Source organism: Strix uralensis, chromosome 4, assembly GCF_047716275.1.
Source record: "Strix uralensis isolate ZFMK-TIS-50842 chromosome 4, bStrUra1, whole genome shotgun sequence".
NCBI lineage: Eukaryota > Metazoa > Chordata > Aves > Strigiformes > Strigidae > Strix > Strix uralensis.
The window spans coordinates 17,102,741-17,116,874 of record NC_133975.1 but is presented as its reverse complement, the minus strand read 5'-3'; the positions used below and the strand labels follow the sequence as shown (position 1 = coordinate 17,116,874).

Genomic DNA, 14,134 nt, shown 5'->3' with positions numbered 1-14,134 from the left:
ACAGTGAAGAATTTCTTCCTTATATCTAAATCTACCCTCTTTCAGTTTAAAACCATTACCCCTCATCCTATCCCTACACTCCCTGATCAAGAGTCCCTCCCCATCTTTCCTGTAGCCCCCTTTAAGTACTGGAAGGCTGCTATAAGGTCTCTCCCTCTTCTTCTGGTTGAACAACCCCAACTCTCTCAGCCTGGTTACTTGGACATCTGAGTGGTTCTCTGCAAACAAATGCAACTCCTAAGGGACAAAAGAATCTAAATGTTTTAGTTCTTAGCCACTCTAAGCCAGACTGCTGCCAGACTGGGCTCACAGCACTGACAGGGTGCACAGCAGTCCAAGGCAAAGCAGAGGGCCTAACCTGCCTGCATTACAGAAGGCAGATGAAGATTGACTTGTCAAGCCTGAACAAATCTTATCATTACTCTTGCTGCAGCTTTGGCATCAGCTGGAGAGAGAATCAAGGGACATGTATGTACCAGTAAGAATCCCTGGCAAGCCCCTAACCCTCTCCTGCCACCTCTCAACCTTTACCCAATCCCACCCAAACTCTGTCCCAGTCTGTGTGTTCATGGCAGACGCTGTGAATGGACTGTCTGCATTACCTTGGTCCTGGACACACCATTTATACAAGCTTTATACAAGTCTAATCAAGGTTTACAGATGCTTGGTAGTGTACTATGAGGACAACAGCTACTACCAGATTAAGTGTGGAAACATGCATGCAGGAAGAAAAAAAAACCCAGACAATATTTATACTAAGATATATTTTCAACTTTTTTTTTCATCTCTAAAAATAATTAGTTCCAGCAGCACCAAAGTGTAGATAACTTCCTGGAAAAAACAGCAAGAAACAATTCTATCCATTGGTGGGAACTAAATAGTTAAGTTAAAAGTTAATATTCCAACCAAATGAAAAAATCCTCTTACCTCAGGAATAGCATTTCCAATGATAAGCCAGGCTTTTTTCCCCATACCAAGAAAATAATTACACAAGAGCACGGCATGCTCCTCCTCATCTCCCGCCAGAAGATAAAGAAATTGCTAAAAAAAAAATCTTTCTTTGCAGTTATCAATTGTGTTTTCAATTTCCATCATTTAATAATATTTCTTAACACTTCTGAAGCAAAATAGTCCCCCTCAGATCTTTGCAACTGATCTTTATTGTTTATTGGGCATTGCTTCAGCATGCAGGATGAAGAGTGAATGCTGAGAAAATCCACGATGCAGATCTGAGACACTACCACAAGAACCAGGGTCTTTGTCTTTTGAGTTATTCTGAATTTTGTAGAAAATTTCTGAGATGGTAAAAAATCATCTATGAGTAACTTAGTGTCTGCTGTTACTCTACAGATGACAGTATTTGTTTGTATGTGACAGAGAAGGCTAAATATCCCCTTATTACTGACATTACATTCAATGTGTTTTCTGTAGTTCCTTGGAACTACAATGATCAATTTCCAGTCTAGTTGTAAAGTCTCCATCAGTCAGCATCCTTTCACTTGTGCATAACTAGCCATTTTGGATTGTTTTATAACTGAACAAAACCAGCAAAAGCTTAAAGCCCTAAGCAGTCTTAGGGTCAATCAATTGCAACCTATCAAAGATAAAATTTTGGCTCGTATCAGGATGAGCAACTTTTGTCAAGCTTTGGTCCTCATTCTTTGAAATAAATGGCTCATAAATAAAAATAGTTTTTACAACAATAGAATCACAGAATAATTTAGGTCTGAAAGAACCTCAGGAACTCATCTGGTACAATCTCCCCTCAAAAGCAGGGGCTGCTAGGATGTTACATCACATTCAAGAGGATAAAGGACTCCTATTTAATGCATTGCTTACATCTGATGTACTCCATAAATCACAAATTCCAGCAAATGACACACTATCTGGCAAAAAAGGGATCAAAGCAACATATCGAGCCACCAATTCCTGCAAGAAAACAAAACAGAGCAAGTCACCTCTTCAATTCACGATGTGGAGATCTAACAATTGTATTATTATTTATAATTGTATTGTTTGCATCTCTAGTGTTTTCTTTACAAAAAGGCAGACAGATAAAAATGTTATATGCCTATGTGCATGCGCACATGTGAACACACACATTCCGAAAACTATATCCCAGAAACTTCACTATCTTTTCTAAGTACTTACTGCTGCTGTTTGAGAACTATTTGGGACGGCATCAAGAAGCTCCTGTGGTGGATTCAGAGGTTTGATATATCTGGTAATAAAAACTGTTTTCCCATTGAGGTCAATTACAGTTGTTAGGCACTGGCGGCTTGGAAACTTTGATGTACACTCAGCCTCATACTTTTCTGCTGCCTGGAGCAGCTTCTCATCTTCTTGGGTATCAAACTTCAAAAGACAGTAGAATTTATACAAAAATAGTTTTATTTATAGTTTGGGTTCACGTCTTTACTATATTCAGCCTTATTTCACCATTTACAGGAGCATAAAAAAGAGTGTAAATAATAGCATTTTGAACTTTCCTTGTAGTATATACTTTGCCTCCCAGACCTAAGAAAGGTCAAGGTAATGGCAAATCGGGCAGTTTGTATTTACTTATGAATGTGCATAAAGACCTGTACCTATAAGCTGGCTTTATTAAAGCACTGAAAAACGTAGTGAAAGTTACAGCCAAATAAAACTGCAAGGGATGAGTATGTAACACCACATATTAATTCAAAAGTAAACAATTATGGTTAGGTCCTAATCCTACATGCTACTCACATAACACTCTATTAAAACCACAACTGCGGTAATGCACAAAATCCCAGTAATTTTTGTATAAATAATACTGCGACAACCCTGCGCAATGCCCAAATATTTGCAGAGAAGATACAAGTAATTTTCAGATGAATCCTTATAATTCAGACTCGTCCTAAAATTTTCATGCTTTTAGATGAGATTTTCCAGAAGCAAATCTAGGAGTCAAAAGCACATATTAATTATATAACTATAACAATTATTTGCTCATATGTCACCTATGATGTCATTTTTTAAAGGTAAGGATCAGTCAAAAGAGGTTTTTTTTCATCTGCTTAGAGTCCCTTGTACATTTCTAGTGGTGCTGAGAATTAAAGCTCATCCTTCATAATGTTTTTGTTCAAAATAAACTGCTTTTTGTCATTTGTTGCCCTTCTCAGACTAACCAGAGATGGAACAGCTGCACAGTGCCCTGTAGCTAGACCTCCAAGTCAGCAGAGAAGACACACAGTGGTGATTCTTCTCAAGCATAATTAACAGCTGAAACGTATAGCCTCTGGCACTTAGTAAGTTTAAATGTAGTAATTCACTGCAAATATTACGGACAAATAAACAACTACTACCTCAGAGTCAAGTAACATAAAGTGCAAAAAGACTGATGAATGGCACAAAACCAAGCTTAATCTTGAACAGGGAACAACAGGAATCTCTCAACTGATCTAATTTATTAATACTGTACCTTTTTAAGCATTTCATTCATCTATATGGAGATTCAGGAAGGACAGCAGGAAAGAGAAAAAATGGGTAAAGAAAAAAATGGTATCGTAAAATTAAACTAAAATTAAGCTTGGTATCCTAAATCAGTACACAAGGATTTCAAATGACTTTATTACAACAGGAATGGCTAGGAATAGGAAAAAAGGACAGCAAAAAATTAGTTTTTGTCATTTTATGCCAAACACTTTCTTTAATAAGTGTATGTGTTACATCTGGGGAGTTGCAGCACAAAATTGTAACTTCCAGTCACAGAATACAAGCGCATGTCACTTTAGTAGTGTTTTTATGTACAGATTTCATTAGATACATACCACCTAAAATAGAACAGTCTCTTAATGAATTTGGTCCTGCTTTACTTAGTTTCCTCTAACATGACATTATATTTTCTTGTTTTCTATTTATATTGCTTTGAAAAAAATGGATTATTTGAAAATCCTGTACCATGTTTGCTAAAGACATAATTTGGTTTGGTTTAGTATCCATCCATCTGCTGCTAAGTAAAATTTTTATAAGATTTAGAAAAATCTCTAATGCAAAGAGTGAACAAAAAATCTGGCAAAACTCCCACTGATTTATTAATCACAACTGTTTTTTCCACTGATCTTCACATTTTAGAAAACAGATCTTCTGTACCAATAGTTTTCCTGCCTCAGCAACATTTTCCTTATTCCTGGTTTTACTTTCAATGTGCTTTAGTGACAATGCATACTTTCTGGTACAATTTAGCTGTCATGGAATCATAGAACAGCCCAGGTTGGAAGGGACCTTGAAAGACCACCTGGTCCAACCTTTTGTGGGAAAGGGAGCCTAGATCAGATTACCTAGCACCCTGTCCAACTGCATCTTGAAAACCTCCAGTGATGGGGACTCTACAGTGTCCCTGGGGAGGTTGTTCCAGTGAATGATTGTTCTCACTGTAAAAAATTTTTCTTATATCAAGATAAATCCTCTCCTGGTGCAACTTGTATCCATTACCCCTTGTCTTCAGTGTGGCTCTTTGTGAGGAGAAGCTTTGACATGTAGTATTTCTTGCTACTTAGAACAGGCTTCATTTCCTGTGTTGTGATTTACTGTGCTATGATTCTTTGCTGCATCTTCAGAATGGAAGGTACTTCAGCCTCTTTCTAGTTCTTTATATCTGAGTTGTGGTAAGGGGCAGTTTGCTCCTACTGTCATATTTGAAATGACTGTGAATTTATGTCAGAAAGATCTATGACTAATAAAATATGCTGGTTTTTCCCTCTGAAGTGTTCAAATCAGTTCTAAATATAGCTACCAAACCACACTATTTTACTAAACATTAATACAATACATAACGTTTTGGTAACTACACATCAGATTGCATCTATGCAAGAAATTCTGAACATCTGCTCATTATTTAAAGAGGTCAAGGTTTGCAACATGTAGTCCATAGTATTTTGCAATAATCTTGCATCTTATTTGAATTTCTATTATTTTGCTTTTGAAACAGTACTGGAGACAGGTCTTTCTATAAACAGAGATCTGTTTCCTTACAAATTCAGTACATTTTTTTCCCAGAAACTAATTACTGTATGTGTAGATTAAGACTATGAAACTCTTGAATAAGGTCTCATCTATTAAAGGTGATTCAAGGCTGTTAAGTTCATATTTATGGCTTTGAGTTCTAGTAATAGTCTTACCAGTCAAACTAAATAACCTTAAAAGGCATCCATGAATACACTTTATTAATTTTCTTTATTTTCAACAGTACTAAATTGCAAACAAAGTATGGCACGAGAGCAAGAAAACAGGACTGAATAGTTTCCAAGACTACAATTTAACAGAAAAAGGGTTTTTAGAATGCACCATACAATTTTATATTTATTCTGAAAAAGAAATTACGTAACAATAGACCTTTCCCTCCAGTTCCTGTTTACCTCTTATAAACGACCAGTGTAGCACTGAATTGGAAAAAAAATGAACTGCTGCTGTTTGTGCATGAAAAACATACATGCTTGCTGAATGGATCTCAAAGTCATTGTATCTTACATAAAATAGCAAGCGGTGTATGCATTTTAGCTACATATTGTTGTTGTTAGGGTAAAGCATTTCTGGTTTCGTAAAATAACTGAAAAAAATAACAGCTGCCGTTTAGAAATAATTATCTTCAAGATCTGGAGGCATGCATGAGTCCATTAATAATAAGTCCTGTATTTGAATAGTATAAACACAGAAGCAAGAAAATACTATGTTTGCACCTGCCACCTCCTTTTTGTCCACTGTTCACAAATACTCACATGAATACTTTATTGTTTACAGAAGCAAATGGGAAAATTATGTGCTCACAGATAATGAATGTAAATTTGCTTTCTATTAACACTGGACCTAGATACCTGGTGGAAGTTATTTCTTATGCATTAAGTGTCCATCTAACTTAATAGTGCATCCAACTAAATTGAACTGAGCTAAAAAATCTGAAGCAGAACATTCAGAATTTGTATTAATGTCCTTCTGTTCTTGAATACAAGTAGTGTATCCTTGACACTAAGTGTACCTACTTATATGCATCTCAAGAACTGCACCACTGGAAACAAAAACCAAGAATATGATGAATTACTGATTTAGTTACCTTCTCTCTGACTGACTCTCCAGGAATGAGCTGTGGTTCAATGGTAATAAACAGCGTTATATATGAGCCCTCACTCAGATTTCGCACAGAATCATAACCTCTCTCAATTCCCAGGTTCTTTTCTTTGCTGTAGCCAAGGAGGACAGGAGGAATATCCACCTTAAATGTACCATCAATCTACAACATATACAGAGGAAAAACATCTCATTAAAAGGAAAAAAGCAAAACTTCCATCTCAAATACATTTGCTATTTGTATTAAAATATTTTATTCCTTTGATTTCTTCATTACTCTGAATTACAAAACAATAAATTGAGAGAATATAACATATATACTGGTTAATGGTGGGGAAAACATGAAACATCTCATTGTTAAATGTATTAATTATAACTGGATGTCAGCCTCTCTTGCACGTTATGGACACTAATAACGTAATGAAAATCATACACACTAGTTCTTAGAGAAAGAGTGCGAGCCTTTCACTGTTTTCCTTTCAACCAGCAATCTCCACATAGCACTGTTTACCTGGAAAAATGACAAAATGGCAAAAATACAGGTTGCAGGACTATGCTTCTGAAGGCAGCATCACACCAACAGGCCTTTGCCTATGTTTGAGTGATGTGGGAATGATGCTCCAGCATCTCACTGATGGACACCTTCCATGCAGAAGCTTCTGACGCTCCTTGGGTACAGTTGGAACTAGGCCCATTCAGCCAGCTTCCCCATGGAAGAGTGCTCTGAGAGACTCACCAGCTGTTTGCACCTCCGTCTGCCACCACAAGCAGAAGACAAGGCCTTTCTGAAAGGTCGTGTCAGACAAGAGGTGGCATGACCCACGCTTGCTCAGGCAAATCTCGACAGTGGAAGTACATAGCTTTAAGAGAAAAGCAAGAAGATTCACATCCTGATTTGGGCAAAATTCACATGACTGCCATCAGGAAGGATATCTTCAGTGGATGTGGAAGATGGACAGATGACTTCCTGGGATGGCTCATCAAACATTTAAGAACAAAATTAAGTTTTGATGAGGAGAGAACTAACTAAATCACTCAGAATTTCTGCTGCAGTATAGTAGAAGAGGATGAAGAGATGCTTCATTTGCTACTGAAATTTAATTGCTAGATGCACCTTGACATAACCACTGTCAGGCTTTTTCAAATTCAGTAAGAAATCCTGTTCAAATGAGATGCTGGGAAGATCTATGCAGGCACTCACACTATACTTAGGGAATCACCTCCTCAAAGAGAATCAGGAGTGCATCTAACAGGAATTCAGGACCTACTCTGGTTCTACAACAGAAAGACTGATACACAAACAAGAAGTATGAAGAGCAGAGGTTGACATCAGTATTGGTAATCCTCAAAGATAGATTACAGGCTCTGTCCTTCACGACAGGTAAACAGTCTGTTAAAACGTCTAAGTCTGCCCATTAAGTCTCTCAGGACTGTACAGACACACTTCTTGGGTGAATTTCATGCATTTAGCATGGAACATTTCCCTAAAAAGAGTAAAAGTAAAGGATCTTGTTCTTTCTTGTTTGTTGACCTATAACAATAGTGGTCACATTACATGACGTTGTCTGCATAGGTTGGCCAAAAACTCATGAAAAGAAGGCTAGATCTTCTTACTACTTGCATCTTCTTTTAAGTCAGTGAAAGCTTCATTCTATAGGGCACCACAACCCTCAAACACCTGAATTCATTGACTAATGTCCCAAGCCGAAGATAGCATATTATTAACGATCTAGCAGAAGCAAATGGACTGACACTGGTTAGACATACACTGTCCAAAATTTCTCAGCAATGAAAAGAATCCCATGCTTTCTTGAATCCCATAACAATTATGTTCTGACTTGCAAATGGAGAGCCCAAGAAAATCACTTTGAACTCCAAGCACCGCACTTCAATTAAATGACAATCGTATAGATTTATCCTCCACCCAAAGAATCCAAGAGGCTTACAGTATGTCTTAAAGTCCATAAGGTTCTGAGAAGTGCCTTATAGTCAGAGAAGAACAAATTAATGTGTCATTAGGTATACGACTGATGTCAGAATTTAAGAAACTTTTGTGATATGATGACTTGATCTACACGTGAAAGCAACTGCCCTGCAGAAAAAGAGTCCTACAGCAAGATTACAATATGATAGGACTATTGATGTGAAAAATTAGTTTCCTTAACCTACGTCCAAGATGGGTGGCTGGACAGAAAAATGCCTTTCCCCTATGAAGAACTGCACGTTTTACTACTAATCCCGTGACTAACTGCTGATATCTCTTGAAAAGTTCTAAAAATGGAGGAAAGAAGGGATTAGGAGAGGTAAAAGTGAAAACTTGATTCATGAAAAGTGTGAAAAAAGCAGTTTGCAGATCAAATTTCCTATCACCTAGACAGGTGATATTCCTTTTACTAGTTCACCTATCTAGGATGTGCAATACCAGAAATCTCAAAAGCCACTGACAAAACTACCTAAAGAATTTGCACTTTTTAACCTCATTACTGAAGGAAGCCAGGGTGCATTGTCAGTGTAGAAGTAAGTTTGTTTATCTCTTCTCCCTTCAGAATGTTGAACTTACTGACAAATACTCACCAACTTTTACAAAAAACAGTGGTTTCAAACACATTTTCAAACAATTCCATAAAAATGAACTAACAAGTACAGATAATATCATTAAATCTGACATTCCATTACCAGCCACTTTCTAGTCTGCAAAATGTATTTTAAGAGATTTCCTCCAAGTTATTGACACTTACCCTCGCTTGAAAATATATGGTAGTAAATGGCATCTTAACACATCCCAGCCAGTGTCTCTCAACACGAGTGCGGATTCCACTTCCTCTTTCAAGATCATCCTATTAAAAAGTTGCCCAACTTAACACTTTGTAAGACAGCTTTATTTCCTTTAATTCAATCACCAATTTAATCAAGGCATTAATAAAAATTCTGTATTGTTTTAATAACTTACTATAAATATCAGTTCAATTGCTAGTATGGCAATGATTATTCTGCATGCCTTTCAAGCATGCCAAATGCTGAACAAATACAAGAACATCATGGTCCATGATATAATGTGCTTGCACTTCAGAGTTCAAGTCCTGTATAACCTGTGATGGAGAACTCAAAAGTCTGACAAGGAGTCCACAAGAGTCTTCTCAGACAATGTAAATTAAGCTCTGGTCTTCTAATGAAATATTTTACTAGTATTTAAAAGAAGCTTTTTCAAGGTAAAACTATATGAAAATCTAACTAAACCCTGTGGAATCGAAGCATTGTTTTCATGTGTATTGCCTATCAGGGGTTTTCAAATCTAATATGATCAGCCTACAAGTTACTTGAAAAAAAAAAAAATTCTCTAAAGGCTAGAGTGACATCTGAGTTTCAAGACTGTTATCTTTCTTCCTTCTGTTTCATCAAATACCATTTCATTTTTGAGGACAGAATTCTGTTCTCAGTGAAATATGTTCATTATTTATTTTTGGGTTATATTTTCAAGAATGTTGAGTGCTGTTATTTTTGTGCATGCTGAATTGACTGGGAAAGCTTTCACTGGTTTTAACAGGGGAAGGAGTTATGCCAACACTGAGAGCTTACAAAAATTTCTTGTAACTAGTACTTGCAATTTTTATCTCATTCCAAAAAATTAATATATACAACCAAAACTTTTTCACCAAACAGCTTGCAAAACAGGATGAGACAGAGCATAAAAAGATAGTTCATAAAAAAATACCATAACTGGGATCATTCATCTGGAATTTAGTAAAAAATTCTGAGTAAGATTAAGAAGAACAGAATTCAGATTATAATTCATATGTTGCCTCTCAATTTTAGTATCTCCAATTTCAGTATCTCCAATTTCATTAAATATCAGTAAAACAGATTACATACACATGTTCAACTCTAGCAGCAGATTACGTAGTACAAGCTTAATTTGTGCAAGGGTTAACACTGAAAAGATTGATCCGTCTATCAATATTGAAGTATTGTCTACATATAAAATCATAAGGAATGACAAACTAGTGAAAAAAGAGACACAGGAGTGTGAAAGCTATTACACCGAAAAGTCTTACTCTGTCAACTTCAAAAAGCTCACAATATTCTGTAATGTACACTGTTCTTCCATTATGAACTCACCTCTACAGCATCATGAAGTACTTCATCAAAAACATTAATGAAGACTTCATCCTTCACTGACTGCAAACTGTGGGTGCTGTAGTCACCATTAGGAGCTCTGAGAAGGTTAAACCAAAAAAGTGATTTGAACAGAAAAGAACAAAACATGATCATTTGAATAAATTTACATTCTGAAATTAAATTATTATTACTCAGAAATAATTTGGTTTAATTTTGCCATACCTAAATGGAAGCTCAAGTTCCTCATTCCAGTTGGGGTTTGGACCCTCTGCTGTTGTTGTTCGGCAGACTGTTCGCTGAAAAGAAACTTCTACAAAGGGACGGACTAAAACCTATAAATAGAGATCAAAAAAACGAAACAGACCTCTATAAAAATTCATCAGAACATATTAAATTACACATTTTCATGTATTTAGGAAAATAAACGTATACTTTGTGGAGATCAGGCTGGTCTGGCCCAGATAAAACTTTTAATACACCTTAAATATTGCACTTCCCAGGCTTCTAAGCATTTATGAAACTTTAAAAAATGTTTTATATGTTAGCATTTCCAAAAGATTCAGCATACTTGACATATTTATATACACCAGCAAAACCACATTTTCTCCTGAGACTAGGAAAGCTACTGGCTATCTAATCAAAGACAGTAACTGAAACAGAATGTGTGATTCAGACACCAGTAGAAAAAAGTGCACTTGTATCTTCTTATCTGTAATCCAAGAAGCCTACTGCTCCAATCCTGGTTGTCTCTGAAACTGGCTCCTATTACAGATAAGCAACTTCCACTAGACACAACAAACCCCTAATGTGATTAAAAATTACTTAATGGAGCATTTCCTTAACATTCAAATGCATATGGCAGAACCTTTTCTACATTTCAAAGAGCTATAATTTTGAAGGAAAATAGTAAGATATTCATAAGAATGGCTGTGCTGGTTTAGGCTAAGAGTGCACTGGGCCCAAAATTCAGGCTGTGAAAATGGCCATCAGCAGACACATACAGAACAGAGCAGACATATATGATATTTTCTCTTATTACTCTTCCAGGCTTTAAGTGTTTTCAGATGAAGGACTTTCCCAAGACTATAACAATTTTTCTATTTAGTAATTCCCAGTGGATCACTCTTCCAAGTACATGTCCAATACGCACTTCAATGCAAGCAAACCTCTTTAGTCAACAATACATGTAAACAACTTCTCTAGGCACCTGCTAACTGCTGCATGAAGAATCACAACCTTCTGTTTGTGTTGAAGATAAATCCTAACAGCTTCATTTGATGATCCCTCACCCTTGTAGTGAAACAGCCAGTAAACAGTCAATCCCTATCCACAGTCTCCGTATTACATATGATTTTGTGCCTCTCTACCATATTCCTCCTCCCCTACTCGCAGTTACTGCTCTTCTGGCTGAAAAGCCCTACCATTTTTCACCGTACAGTAGCCATTCTGTATTTCTGACATCCTTACTGCCCTTCTCTGAACCTTCTGCAGCTTTACTATCTTTTTGGCAATCAAGGAGTGGGCAAGCCAACCTCACTAATAAGGTATCACAGAATCATCTTGGTTGGAAAAGACCTTGAAGATCATCCAGTCCAACCATTAACCTAACACTGACCGTTCCCAACTACACCATATCCCTAAGCACTATGTCAACCCTACTCTTCAACATGTCCAGGGATGGGGACTCACCACTGCCCTAGGCAGCCCATTCCAACGCCTAACAACCCGTTCTGTAAAGAAATGCTTCCTAATATCCAGTCTAAACCTTCCCTGGTGCAACTTGAGGCCATTACCTCTTGTTCTATTGCTTGTTGCTCTGTTAAAGAGACGCATCCCCATCTCTCTGCAACCTCCTTTCAGATAGTTGTAGAGGATGATGAGGTCTCCCCTCAGCCTCCTCTTCTCCAGACTAAACAACCCCAGTTCCCTCAGCCGCTCCTCGTACGACATGTGCTCCAGACCCTTCACCAGCTTCATTGCCCTTCTCTGGACACGCTCGAGTAATTCAATGTCCTTTTTGTAGTGAGGGGCCCAAAACTGAACACAGGAATCAAGGTGCAGCCTCACCAGTGCCGACTACAGGGGTAAGATCACTTCCCTGTTCCTGCTGGCCACGCTATTTCTGATATAAAGCCAGGATTCCATTGGCCTTCTTGGCCACCTGGGCACACTGCTGGCTCATGTTCAGCTGGCTGTCAATCAACACCCCCAGGTCCCTCTCTGACTGGCAGCTCTCCAGCCACTCCTCCCCAAGCCTGTAGCGCTGCTGGGGGTTGTTGTGGCCCAAGTGCAGCACCCGGCATTTGGCCTTACTGAAACTCCTACAGTTGGCCTTAGCCCATCGCTCCAGCCTGTCCAGATCTCTCTGCAGAGCCTCCCTACCCTCGAGCAGATCAACACTCCCACCCAACTTGGTGTCATCTGCAAACTTACTGAGGGTGCACTCGATCCCCTCGTCTAGGTCATCAATAAAGATGTTAAACAGGAGTGGCTCCAAAACCGAGCCCTGGGGGACACCACTCATGACCGGCCACCAACTGGATTTAACTCCATTCACCACAACTCTTTGGGCCCGGCCATCCAATCAATTTTTTACCCAGCAAAGCGTGTGCCCATCCAAGCCATGAGCAGCCAGTTTCACCAGGAGTACCTTTCTGATGGTGAATGTTACTGTCTGTGGAAAAGAGGAATGCTCACAATTTCACATAAGAAAATGTTAGTTTTGTAGTATACCTGGTTGAATGCCCAATCTGGGCTATCAGTTGCGCTCTGAGCTGATGGAGAGGCTGCAAACATCTCATTAAAGGACCTTGAAGATTTCGATGGTTGATGAAGTTTGCTACAAGAGGAAATGGACAACAACAACAAGAAAAGACGAAGAACACATTACAAAATATGAATCCCTCACATTCTGTATTAGCCATACAGAATTATGGAAATAGTTCTGGTATTTTTATGGTATGACTTGAACCTTATAAAGATAGTTATTTGATCAAATAACACAAAAAGAATGCCAGTAGGGGTAATGACTGTATAGCTTTTGTAAGCCTCATTGCAAAAGAGTGCTTTGTGTCTGGAGGCTCTCTTTTCTGAAGAGCTTATCAACCCCAGACTTTTTTTTTTTTTTTTGCCTCCTCCTGTACCATCTCCATGAGCTACAGGTTTTTCAGTTTAAGGAGATGAATCCCCACAGAATTCATAAACAGTGTAGACTTCATGGTATCCAGGCAAGGCCTCTATGACAAAATTAAATCCATATGAATGTTACACAATCAGCAAACCATGAGTGAAATAAATGTTAATATGTTTATTTTTATAGTGCTTCTGCATAACTTTTTTCGTAATAACACCACAGTAGAGATTATAAAAGAATAACTATTCATGGAGAAAGCAGCTCAAAATAAGATATCATATAATGCAAAAAGACTGGGAGGGGTTTTATTTATTTTTGTAATACTGATAATGAATTGAAATTTTCATCTTTTCCTTCCTGTCAACATGTTTCTAATATGAATTACTTTTCTCAATATGAACTTATTTACAGAAATCCAGCAGAACCTTTATTATAGTAAAGAGATAAAACAGCAGAAGATGCTAAATTCTGTATGCACAGTAATTGGTCAGCTTTAAAACACCTCTGAGTTAAATGCAAGGTGTAATCATTTTGGGAGGGAGTGAGAACACTGCACTAATACATTGCTTCTGGAACTGAACCAGTGTTCAGAACTCAGTATCTCTACATGACACAGCATCATGCAGTACAGGCACTGCCTTAATGCGCCTCTGAAGGTAAGGGTCACCTTTAAAATTAGTCAGAGCCAAATTAGGCCCAGTCCATTAACTTAAATGAATAGTTCACGAAGATGACCAACATGCTACACTCAGGAGGCAGATATAGTATCCCACAATGAAGAACTGAATTTTTTTAATA

The 14,134-nt window shown here is 37.7% G+C and overlaps 1 protein-coding gene across 9 annotated transcripts in view; it reads right to left on the bottom strand.

The window, feature by feature from the left end:
- CC2D2A (coiled-coil and C2 domain containing 2A) overlaps positions 1–14,134 on the bottom strand; it is a 65,989-nt gene that overhangs the window by 5,386 nt on the left and 46,469 nt on the right. For 7 of the 9 annotated variants that reach the window (XM_074865793.1, XM_074865798.1, XM_074865796.1 and 4 more), the window contains 9 exons: positions 12,937–13,042; positions 10,426–10,535; positions 10,204–10,300; positions 8,826–8,924; positions 6,074–6,250; positions 3,446–3,466; positions 2,152–2,355; positions 1,840–1,929; positions 928–1,041 (listed from right to left, as the gene is read on the bottom strand). In XM_074865793.1, the coding sequence (XP_074721894.1) occupies positions 928–1,041; positions 1,840–1,929; positions 2,152–2,355; positions 3,446–3,466; positions 6,074–6,250; positions 8,826–8,924; positions 10,204–10,300; positions 10,426–10,535; positions 12,937–13,042 (1,018 nt within the window). The remainder of the gene's footprint in view (positions 1–927; positions 1,042–1,839; positions 1,930–2,151; positions 2,356–3,445; positions 3,467–6,073; positions 6,251–8,825; positions 8,925–10,203; positions 10,301–10,425; positions 10,536–12,936; positions 13,043–14,134) is intronic. The other 2 variants (XM_074865794.1, XM_074865799.1) reach the window with 2 other exon arrangements.